The sequence below is a fragment of the Trachurus trachurus genome (assembly GCF_905171665.1).
Source record: "Trachurus trachurus genome assembly, chromosome: 1".
Taxonomy (NCBI): domain Eukaryota; kingdom Metazoa; phylum Chordata; class Actinopteri; order Carangiformes; family Carangidae; genus Trachurus; species Trachurus trachurus.
In genome coordinates, this window is record NC_139891.1 from 31297300 (window position 1) to 31310193 (window position 12894).

Below are 12894 nucleotides of genomic sequence, written 5' to 3' on the forward strand. Positions count from 1 at the left end.
TTTTTAAGGTTATATAAAGGTAAAAACAAAGTTATTATTTGTCTCTATGGATAATGTTTAAAGGGATAGTTCAACATTTTGGCAAATTGGCCCATTTCCATAATCCCTATAGCAGTAGGTTCGTTACCTTTAATTGTCGGTGCAAGCTATTTGTAGAACGGCGGAGCAGAGCCGTGAGCTGCTCAGAGCTACGCTACGGAGGCTAATGGGATTTCTTGGTTTCCCTCATCAAACTCGTCAAATACACAATCCAACAACTCCAAAACGCTCTGGTGGACAAGTTGTGACCTGCACCTATGAGATAATAAAGGAACGTTCACGAGACAGAGTTGTTTTCGAGGTAAATGCAGAGACTGCTTGCTGAAAAACTGCCCCCAACGGGAACGCGTATCAGCGGTTTTGCATGAATTTGCCTCTAAAACAACTCTGTCTGGTAACGTTCTGTTATTATCTCATAGTGTGGTGAATGTGCAGGTCACAACTTGTCCACCAGAGTGTTTTGGGGTTGTTGGATTGTGTATTTGATGAGTTTGATGAGAGAAACCAAGAAATCCCATGAGCCTCCGTAGCGTAGCTCTGAGCAGCTCACGGCTCTGCTCCACCGTTCTAAAAATAACTTACACCAACAATTAAAGGTAACGAACCTACTCCTAAAACCATAGGGATTATGGCAATGGGCCAATTTGCCAAAATGTTGAACTATCCCTTTAAGAACAATGGAATAAAAGAAAGACAAACAAATAGCATGTAACACATTAAGACATAATTCACTGACTGTGGAGAAGCTGCACGTTCAGTAACACCTGTATTTCTACCTGCTGTTTGTTTGCTGCCGTTATAATTAGATTGAATGTCGCCAGTGACATTTTCTATAGGAGAAAGTTGCAGTACACGCTGCGTATGCTTGGCAGCGCACGTCACTAGCATACACAGTACAGTATGTATTAGCAGCAGCTGCTGTCAGTGGATTATGCCGTATAGTGAGGAACAAATTGTCTTGACAGCGCTGTTTGATGCCCAAGAGACACACACACTCTCACAAACACACACTCTTAAATGATCTGCAGTGCAGTCCTGCGTGGACCGAGGTGTTATTTAACACCCGGCGCGCACGCTTCACTACAGTTTCTATAGAGACGGATGCATAGGTTGTGTGGCGTACGCCGCCGGCTCAGGCTCCGACCGGCAACGTGGGTTTTTTCAAGGGTAAAACATATAATTAGGTCCGTCACGTTGAAGGGATTAGACATGCGGAAACAAACACTACTGGTTATGTTCCTTTAAGTGGAACTGGCACTCAGGGGTGCGCATGTTAAACCTGGTGACAGCCGCCTGCCGAGCGCACTGCACAGGCCCAGTTTATATTTCACTTGTTCATCTACTTGTCTTCTTTTTTTTTTATTCTTCCTCCAGCAGCTCAGCATTAACATATGATATATATACACTCAGTGTTTTCTTCCTGTGGCCGACTGGACAGGACTGTGCGTCCCTCTCGTTGCAGCTCGTTAAGTGTTGGAATAGATTCAACTCTTATGTTGAAGTGAATTCATGAAGATGTGATGATATTTATGCCTGTGTGTAGTTTTTATTCACTGCAGTTTAGTTGATGAGTAGGAAGATTGAGATACTTGAAAGTTATGTTTGTATAACAGTGTTGTTTTCACTTTATTGTATTTATTCATCAGGGACATTATCCATTGATATATAACTGTGCTAGTTTCTCTTAACGGTATCTGAAAAGATGAAATAACGTCTTTATTTATTATAAATATACAACATGTATAGCTGTTTTGAAACAAATACAGACACACTTACAGCTACTTATACTCTCCTATACAATTAAAAGTCTATGCAGAAGAAGGAAGATACTACAAACTTTTCTATACTTATAAACTTTGAATATTTTATTTATTTCTTCTTCTATTTGTCACCTGCACAGTTGCTGGATCAGGCTGTTGAAGTTGCACCTGCTGCATGTGCTAATAAAGTTTCCTTGATCCGTGATATTAATAAGAAAAAAAGAAGCTGGAAGAGTAGAGGGAATGTGAGAATAAAGAGGATCATATTGAAACCAAGGAGACAACAACAAGATAAAGCCAGAACAGTCTCATCTATATTGTGCAGCTCTGACTCCATAGAGTGGATATAACACATTGGATTTCTGTGCAACAGGAGGAGATGAGATAAAACCCTCTGTACTCAGTGTTTCATTCATAATGTCTGACTGCACTGTTTGAACTGATGGGTAAAATTACAACTGAGACCAGATCACGTCCGCCTCTGGTTGGTCCAGCACAGAACCATCTATCACCAATTGACTTCTCCAGCTGTGACATGTTCATCCAGCTGTGTTAGGGTGTGTGTGTGTGTGTGTGTATGTGTGTGTGTGTGTGTGTGTGTGGCCTCAGTAATCACTGTCACCTGCTCTGTGTGTCCCGCAGCGCCACAGCCGTAGCTCCAACTACCACAACTGGGGCCGGCCTCTCCCTCCACACTCGGCATGGAGCCGCAGGTGAGACACAATCAGATTTTTACTCTCTGCCATTGATTTCAGACGTCGCCTTAATGAATTCTTAATGACCTTCATTAGAGCTTTAATTACCTACATGGAAACTTCAAACCCGCGCTGTTGTTTTTTATTATGCTCTTATTAGCTTTGTGACTTACAATATATATTTATATATCTTTATTAATTAATTTTCATTCAAAGATCAACACCAAAAAAACATGTGACAAGGACAAACAAAAGAAAAAGGGGGTAAAAAAAATCCCCAACACTCTACACTCACACATCCACTCATCTAGGGAGAGAAGCACACATAAACATTATATGAATATATGAGTAATAATAATAAATTCAATCACCAAGAGACCAAACTAATTCATTGATCCTTGCAGCCAAGATATTTCATCCCATTTGCTTTGACTAAATTGTCCGCTGAATCGCAATTTCTCCATATGTATAACTGAAACAATCATGCAGCCAGTTTTGGAAAGATGGTGGATTTGATGTCTTCCATTCTGCAATTAATGAGTTTCTTGGCCAGCACTGTACAGTACCCCTGTGTAGGGCAGATTGGATGTAGGAAGGGAGAGTTAATGAGTCCACTGGACATCCAACAAGGGTTAAAGGGATAGTTTAACATTTTGGCAAATTGGCCAATTGCCATAACCCCTATAGTCATAGCAGTAGGTTTGTTACCTTTAATTGTCGGTGCTAGCTATTTTTAGAACGGCGGAGCAGAGCCGCGAGCTGCTCAGAGCTACGCTACGGAGGCTAATGGGATTTCTTGGTTTCCCTCATCAAACTCATCAAATACACAATCCAACAACTCCAAAATGCTCTGGTGGACAAGTTGTGACCTGCACATTCACCACGCTATGAGATAATAACAGAACGTTACCAGACAGAGCAGTCTCTGCATTTACCACTAAAACAACTCTGTCTGGTAACGTTCTGTTATTATCTCATAGCGTGGTGAATGTGCAGGTCACAACTTGTCCACCAGAGCGTTTTGGAGTTGTTGGATTGTGTATTTGATGAGTTTGATGAGGGAAACCAAGAAATCCCATGAGCCTCCGTAGCGTAGCTCTGAGCAGCTCACGGCTCTGCTCCGCCGTTCTAAAAACATCTTGCACCGACAATTAAAGGTAACAAACCTACTGCTATGACTATAGGGATTATGGCAATGTGCATGATCAATTTGCCAAAATGTTGAACTATCCCTTTAATGCTTAATATGGAAAAGAGTGTTGTGTGTGTCATTTCTTTATTGATACGTTATTGATTGTATAACAGGTCCAGCTCCAACAGTCTGGGCCGGAGGAGCTACGGGTTCGGCGGGGCGCCGCTGGTGGGAGGCAGCCTCCGAGTCCACAGCACGCGCTCGCCCCACTCCTACGCCTACGCCGCCGAGCAGGAGTCCCTCCTCTCCCACCACCACCACCACCCGGCCCACTCCCACCACCCTCTGCCCCCTCACCACCCTCTGCCCCCTCCGCCTTCGCTGCTGCTCTCCAGACACTTTGCGGCGAGGAGGGACCGACGCGCCCTCTCCCTGGAGCTGCCGGAGCTGCTGCGGGCGGGAGGCCAGCCCGCGGCGGTGCTGGTGGGAGGAGGCGGGGGCGGTGGGGGCTGTCTGCCCCACGTCCACCCGGAGCCCGGGAGGAGGAGTGGTGGGTCAGGGGCGGGGGGATCCATCACGGGAGGGTCCGGGGCCGGGAGCGTCTTCGGTATGGAGCACCGGGACTGTAACGGCAAGACGCCGCACACCCACCTGATGGCCGAGGTTTTCCCTCAGGTCAACGCACGCAAGGACAGAGCAGACCTGGACGACGAGACGGACTACGTGAGTGGTGCCGGTCCACATCAGTCATCACTGGGTTTACTCCTTTAAAGGGATAGTTCACCCAAAATTCAAATTTCACTCATTATCTACTCACCCTCATGTCGACTAAGGGCTGGGAGAAGTTTCAGAGTCCTCCGTGCCTTCTCAGGGTTACGGGGGGGTCCGCGCAGCAGTATTTGTCCATATGACGGTTGTGAATGGTGCTCACTTTTCTTTGTCCAAAAAGACACACCAAAAAACATCCAAATACCTCCATACTGCTCGTCTGTAATGTCCCTCTTGTATTGAAGCCCCGACATGAGAAATTGTTCCGAAAAAAATTTAATAAGTCTATATTTTAAGCTTGTTTGTAGCGGAAGCTCCCAGTGTCTCAGTTCACTGCTCTTCCTGTGTCTGTGCAAATCTCGCGTGATTTGCACTGACCGGCGGAACAATTTCTCATGTCAGGGCTTCAATACAAGAGGGACATTACAGCTGAACCATGTCATGTCAGGTGTCATTGTAAAGCTCTCTCTCTCCTGAACAATGATGTAGGCTCCAAAAATTGTCATCTCCTCTGTATCCGCAACCAATCGTAAAAGTACGATTTACATTAACAATCTATGGAATTTTACAGTACAAGTCTTTAAAGGCCGTTTTTCCTCAGACTCTGAGCCTGAAATCTCCACTTCAGCAGCACTTACAGACACCAAACCTTCCAGGTCTATTCCTTTATTAATATTCTGAAGGTTTTTACAGAGGGGATTGTTGATACATCATTCACAGCCTGATTTATACAACATTTTATTCCTAAAAACATGGCAAAATTGCATTTTTAGGGCTGGTGACAGTATTTTCTCATTTACAAAGTGATAAAAAGAGATATTCTGAATCCCCTCTGTACCGTAAAAACCTCTGACTATATGTCAACAAAATAAAACAAGAATTGAAGGGGCTTTATCCATTTCCATTTCATCAGATGTTGCCTCATTTACATATTTAAACATGCAATTTGACAAAACTTGTAATACAAAAAATATTTTTCTTAATGTAGGTGATAAACTTGGGAAGTTTCATGGTGATATCTGTTATTTAAAATGTTTACCCTATTCACCTGTAGTGTCCTTAAGCACTGAAGCAACATAACTGAATGATTATCATGATACGATACAACTTTATTCTGTTAACACCACAGGAACGAGGTGCTAAACCAGATGCTTGAGCTTTAGGAGAGATGCTAAAAGAGAAGTTGTGTATCTTTTTACTGCTGCTGCTGCTGCTGCTGGAAGATATATAGTGAATTCTTTATTGAGTTTCTAAAAAAGTCAGTGATACCAGCGAAAACCAAAATAAAACATTACTCTAAATCATTATAGGAGCCGGTGAAGAAGCGATGCAGCAGTACGTGTTGACCTCTGTAGTGACTTTGCGGCTGCTTTGTTGGAACATCTCAGAAATCTCCTAAAGCCCAGAGATCACACTCAATCAATTTAAGGATAAAAAATAAGTAAATAAAAAAAAGTTATCCACCGTTCCCCTCCTCTCTTCTCCCTCCTTTCTCCTTCAGAGTCTGTGCTTCCGTGTCCAGAAGATGATGGAGGTTTACAAGCCGGACTGGTGTGAGTCCAGAGAGGAGTGGTCCGTCTACATGTTCTCCCCTCGGAACAGGTGAGTGGATTTTGTCTAACCGGCCTCATCTTAGTGTTGTAGTCAAGACCACCGAACCCCCAGACCGAGTCAAGACCAAGACCAAACCAATGCGAGATCATTTTCAAGACCATTACTGTATTCAGTGCCAGTACTCATAATAATCATGTGGCTTGATATTTACTTTATTCCTCAGCTAAAAAGAAAATCTAAACACACATATTACACATATACACAACACATTTAAATGAAACAAAGTTTGGATTGAACAGAAGAACACAGCAGCACAGAACCTGCTGAAGTCTCCTCCCAATGTTGACACTGGTGACACCAAGTTTTTCTGATGGTTACACAACAAGCAGATATTGATAGAACAATTTTAATTTTAAAGGTCCAGTGAGTAATATTTGTTAAGGTTTATTGGCAAAATCTGAATATACTACCAATGAATATATTTGTATAAGAGAATAATCGTTTTCGTAGCCTTATAATTCTTCTTTTATATGTACATAAAGCAAGGGTCTTGCTTAGAGAGTGTCGCTATCTTGAAACGCCATGTTTGTATGGCAGCCCGAATGGAAAATCCAGCCAACCAGAAAGCACATTTTAAGAGTTTCACGTTCATAATTAAACAATAGAATTATTTAATAGATAAATAATAGATTTGGATCCCCTCATTTTACACGTTTCTCCTTTAAAGTTACTGAGTTACTGCAGCTGAGGTCTTGAGAAAAAAATCCAGAGTCCAGCTCGACTGAGACCGAGACAAGACCAAGACCTTAAAAGACCGGTCCTCTTGTGCGGCACCACCTGATCTGAGTGGTGTTAACCCGAAAATGTGCAAATCACAAGACTCACTGGAGGCATCAGTGGTGTTTCCACCTCCTCCTCGCTCTACCCAGCACCGAGGCTTCAGAGAGAAAGAGAGAGCGAGTGTGGAAAGACGACAAGACAAGCAAGACCAATGGCTCTGAAAGCTGCACGCTAGCAAACGTTAGCCGCTCTGTGTCGATAATGCGGAACAACACGGAACCGTTGGTCTGTTCAGAGAAAACCTCAAATGTTCCTGTTAAAGTCATGTCGCTGCACGTTTCCTCCAAAACATTTGTTTAGTTTTTTTTTGTGCGTTCCTCTTCCAGACACTGGTTTTGACTCCGCTATACGTATGTGTGTGTGCATTCATCTATGTTTGTCAGTGTTATTATGTTTCCCAGCAGCCTCCACTTCATCGCTGGTAGAGAGCAACATGAAAGAAAACTCACTCAGTCATCCACTCGCTCACTCAGCCGACTCCCTGCGTGCTGATAGCCACTTAAGGGAAGCCAGGCCCCAGGGCTGTGTGTTGGCATCCTGGCAGGTGCCATCTGTCAAGCGAGGGCCTGTGTGTGTGTGTGTGTGTGTGTGTGTGTGTGTGTGTGTGTGTGTGTGTGTTGGCGGTGTATGCACTACTAGCGTTAGGGCCTATATCTGTGGTTGCGTTGTACCGGTGCATTTATTTATTTGTGGATGACTGTGCATGTGGGAGCGTGGGAGCATATGTGCGTCTTTGTCTTGTTTATGTCTCAGTGCGCTGTACATGTCTGAGCAATGCATGGGAGCATATGTGTGTGTATTTTTGTATATGTGTGTGTTTGCTCTATCTAAGCAGATAAAAACAAAGGGGGGAGAAAAGCAGCCAACATCACAAAGTTGCGTCTCGGGCGGCTTAAGTGCCTACGCCAGCACCAGCACCACCACCACCACCGCTGCTGCTGCTGCTGGTCACGATTGATAACCAGAGAGAAGGGGGGACAGGGTTGCCAGATTTGAATCGATAGATAAAAAGGGACACAGTTGCCAGGTCTGGAGGAAAAGCAGTCAGATTAGCACATTGATTTCTTCACCCAGAGAGCAGGTGCAGCAGTAGGTATATTTGTTCCCTTTCTTTCTTTCTTTAAAGCTGGCAGATGAGATGAGATGAGATGAGATGAGATGAGATGTGTGAGGGCTTCTCTCCGGAGCTGCTTCACTGTCTGCGCCGACGACTGCAGGTGTCTGACGATGTTAAAGTCTTTCTCAGAGCACACCAGTGACTCCAGGCCGTCTGTGGCTCGCATCCATTTACAACCACCTCCGAGTCTCTGTGTGTGTGTCTGTGTGGTTGCGTCTGTGTGTGTGTCTGCTGCATAAACACTGTGGAGGGATTTTTCCCCCTCGAAACATTTTCAAGACTTTTTCCTCCTCGTTCGAGGCCAAAAGTTCAAGAAGAACATTACTCATCATGTGACCTCAGAAGACTTGTACTGTACTTCAGAAAAAAAGGAGGCAGCTTTAAAGGGATAGTTCAACATTTTGGCAAATTTGCCTATCGCCATAATCCTTATAGTAGGTTCATTACCTGTAATTATTGGTGCATGTTGTTTTGAGATCAGCGGGGCAGAGACGTGAGCTGCTCAGTGAACACAATAGAGGTGAACGGTACAGGTCCCCTGTCCCTCATCAAACTCATAAAATACACAATCCAACAACTCCAAAATGCTCTGGTGGACAAGTTGTGACCTGCACATTCACCACACTATAGGGATTATGGCAATAGGCGAATTTGCCAAAATCTTGAACTATCCCTTTAAGGTTTTCTCATAGGAAGATGAGAACTCAGCTGTTTTGATGCAGCTACAACCAACCAACAACCCTCAGATTTATTGTGTGGACAATCACATGGTTTTCCGATCTGTTTTCATTTCGATTAATGCATTTTTTTTTTTTACAACTCACCATAACGTTGAATCAGTGGGAGCCCTGAGCTTGTTTCCCTGCAGCTAGACGTTCCCATCTGGGGGCGTTGGGAGACAGTGACACCCAAAGTGTGTTCCTTATGTCCAGTCTACTCTGTAATCTTGTTTTCATGCTGTCACTCCAACCTGAATCCAGGAAGATTGTGAGGCGATGAAGTGGTGGAGGGCCAGTTGCCACAGATTACACACAGCGGGGCTTAGAGCATGTGAATCACCTGATGCAATGAACCTGAAATTTAAATAGGACTCTTGTTTTTTCTTTTAAATGCAGTTTTCTTTTTGTTGTCTTGTATTTCTTTCCCAGCAATGTTTGTTTCTTCCTTCTTCTTTCTTTTTCCATGGTTGGCCTGTGGGCCTGCCTGTTAATTGTGCAGTGCTGAAAGCAGAGGGAAGAGGCACATTTTTCAAAATAAAATACCCTGTGGTGTAATGTAAATAAAGTAAATAAATATATATATTTTTTTATTCTCTCTTTTTTTTACCAAATGATGCACAGCCCAATGGTTGGGAACCCCCCGCTCTAACTGGTCCTACTCTGTGTCTCTCCCGTCAGGTTCAGGCAGCTCTGTCAGTCCATCATCGCCCATAAGCTCTTTGACTATGTGGTCCTGGTTTTCATCTTCCTCAACTGCATCACGGTGGCGCTGGAGAGGCCCAAGATAATGCAGGGAAGTCTGGTAAGGGCTGTTGTTTCTGATTATCACTTATTGATCTGGAGATACTCAGCGACTGGAGGATGGGCCGGCCCTGGTCAGAAGCTGTGTACCTGAAATTTGCATCATCAACATCTCTAATCATCTCAATCTAAATCACATATTTTCCTAGCTTTGAGAAATGCTGGAAACATTTTAGATGATGTAACAAAACAACTCAAACAGTGCAGAACATACTCTGATCATTTTTTTAGCAGCAGGTTTAGATGATCAACCCCTTTCAACTAAAACAGTGGCTTCTTTAGGTTTAGGCACAAAAAGTATTTGGTAGAAAATCATAATTACGATTAAGAATAAGTACCTCTTCTTCATAGTTACTATAAAAATGACGTATAAAAAATGTAACTGCTTGTAACACTCCTGTTTCTAAATCCTATGTTTTACTCACTTATCCATTCACACCAGTCTCTCCACCCTTCTCTCTCCTGTCATAATCACTACGGCCACTAGATGTCGCCTGGCAACAAAACGTAACTCCGGCTCACAATAAGCTGCCTGTGGTCTCCTGTTTAGACAATCTGATGTGGAAAGGTTTTTTTTATTATAACTTCAACATAACAGAACAAACTGCAGTTTCAATTCCAATCAAATCTGAAGCAGCTCAGTGCAAATTTAACGTCACAGTCAAGTGCGAAATTAGACTTTGAGTTTGAAAGAGAAAAGTGCATCTTCAATGTGTTAAACTTTCGAGTAAAAATCTGATGTGAGAACAACTTTACAAATCGTCTGTAATTGTGATAAAGAGCAGTTATTTTAATGAATTTTATTTCTTGGAAATAATTAACACCCTGAGTTTTTTTTTATTTCTTTCTCTCAGAGTTTTGGCAACAGGCCACTTCTCCTCTAATCAGTCTGCACCACCATATTGACGGGTGAGCACTTTTCGAGGAAGTGATCTGTCACATCCAAATTAAAGCGCAGCAGCTCTTTCAAATTCTGTTTTTTAATTTGGTAACTAAGTCTGATTTAATTGAAAAAAAAAACAAAAAAAAAACAGAGTGATAAATGAAGTCAGTGGATTCACAGAAGAGCAGAAGTGAGTGAAGCCGAGCCCGGCCACTCTCCTCCTCTCCTCTCAGGCTGTATTAATGCCAACATCTGGTTGTCTTTCTTAAATCCTTCCTCCGTTTCCTCCTTGAAGCCTTTTCTTTGCTTCCCTTCTTCTTTTTCTTCTTTCCTCAGCCTTTATCTTTTGTCTCTCTCTCTCTCTGTTACAGGAAAGACTGTTTCTCACCATCTCCAACTACATCTTCACTGCCATCTTCGTCGCTGAGATGACGGTCAAGGTAAAAAGACTCTCCTCCACCTCCTCTCTCTCTTCTCCTACGCATTTCCTCTCCATTGCTCTTTTCTGACCTTGTGTCTTTCTCTTGTACATCACACTCTTATTTTTCAGTTTTCTTCCTCTCTCTTGTCTCATCCTCCTCTTCTCTCTCCTGCTCCTGCTCCTCTCCACTTCTTCCATTTTCTTCATTTCTCATCTGGTTTGCTCTCCATTCGCTCTTCCCTTCTTGCTTTTGTCTTCCTCTTTCATCTCAATCTATTATTCCCCCCCCACACACACACCCCAAACCCCCTTTTTTTTCTCTCCACTTCTTTTCTTAACAACTCTGCAACTCACGGTTTAATCAGTTGCACATGTCCCATTAGCGATGGGCAGCTAGATAATGAAGTTAATTAGAAGGCTATCGCTCTTCAGCTGCCCTTTAGCTACTCCTGGACTTCTCATCGATAAACACACACACACACACACACACACACACACACACACACACACACACACACACACACACACACACACTCTCTCTCTCTCTCTCTCTCTTTTTTAATCCACTAATCTGCTGTCCAGAAGACAGGGCATCATCCATTATTAAGGGCCTTGTGTCTCCAGGCGTTTGCCGCTTTGGTAGAAAGCCTATAGTGATTTATTTATGACCAGGGATAATGAAGACATGTGTAGCACAATGATATGTAGATCTCAGCACATGTGCACGTATATACAGTATATGTATGTGCAGCTTTGGCCCCAGGTTGAACTCCGCTATTCACCCTCCTCCTCCTGCATCTGTGTTTACCTCCACTCCTTCGATCAGTCCTTCAGCCGCTCACATTGTCTCTCACTTCGTCCTCTCTCTGCTCCTCGTTTGAGTCATTTCAGCCTCGTATCCGTCTCTTATCGTCCTCTGAGCTCTTTTGTCCCGCAGTTTGTAATTTAATCATTCCAGCTCCGTTGTTATCTGTCAGTGCGCTGCTTCATTTGCTCTCCTCCTCCTGCCACTCGCCGTCTTATCTCGGATACTGTACGTCAGGTGCTCTGCTGCCGAGTCAAAGATCTGACTCAGTTACTCAGTAATAAAAAATAAATAAATGTAATTTTCCTGTTGTTATTAAGAGGATTAGTATTTGCAGATTTGTGCATCTCCACATTCCCCATCCTATTGTGTTCGCACAGAGCCCGGTGTGTGTGTTTCCCCAAACACTAACACACTCGTTTGTCTTAATTTGCTTGTGACAGCACTTATTCTACAGCCCATAACATAGATATTAGCATCACAACGTCCACTGAAATGACCTCATTTATCAATGAAATCCTCTGGGAAAAAAATATAAAACCGACAAGTCCAATATCACACACAGATCCAGATGTGCTGAGGGTTTGGGGGGCAGGGCTTCAGGTGCAGATGTGACATCCATGTGCCCTTTAAAGGGATAGTTCCTAATAGCAGAAGGTTCGTTACCTTTAATAGTTGGTGCAAGCTATTTTTAGAACGGCGGAGCAGAGCCGCCAGCTGCTCAGAGCTACACTACGGAGGCTAATGGGATTTCTTGGTTTCATCAAACTCATCAAATACACAACCCAACAACTCCAAAACGCTCTGGTGGACAAGTTGTGACCTGCACATTCACCACGCTATGAGATAATAACAGAACGTTGCGAGACAGAGTTGTTTTAGAGGCAAATTCAGAGACTGCTTGATGAAAAACTGTCCCTGAATGCAACACACATCAGCGGTGTTGTATGAATTTGCCTCTAAAACAACTGGATTGTGTATTTGACGTGTTGTGTTTGATGAGGGAAACCAAGAAATCCCATTAGCCTCCGTAGCATAGCTCTGAGCAGCTCACGGCTCTGCTCCGCCGTTCTAAAAATAGCTTGCACCGACAATTAAAGGTAACGGACCTACTGCTATGACTATAGGGATTACGGCAATGGGCCAATTTGCCAAAAATGTTGAACCATCTCTTTAACATTTGTAGCAATTGCAGTGTGAGTATCTGTAGCTCATTCCTCACTTTGTATGCATTTAAGGATGGATTGCAGTTGCACAAAGGAAAGGAGGAGACACATTAACAGTATGTGATAATGAATTCTGTGGGATTCACTGAGGTCATGTTATTTGTGCCTGTAGATTCCTCTGCCTCTGCAAAGGA

The 12894-nt window shown here is 43.4% G+C and overlaps 1 protein-coding gene across 1 annotated transcript in view; it reads left to right on the forward strand.

Annotated features, from left to right (window-relative positions):
• The window catches only part of LOC310987786 (voltage-dependent T-type calcium channel subunit alpha-1I-like), a gene marked incomplete at its 3' end in the record, with an annotated part of 212719 nt that overhangs the window by 121977 nt on the left and 77848 nt on the right, over positions 1-12894 (forward strand). Inside the window, 5 exon segments of the mRNA XM_083974215.1 lie at positions 2442-2512; positions 3800-4349; positions 5896-5996; positions 9303-9426; positions 10680-10748. Coding sequence (XP_083830341.1) covers positions 2442-2512; positions 3800-4349; positions 5896-5996; positions 9303-9426; positions 10680-10748 — 915 coding nt within the window.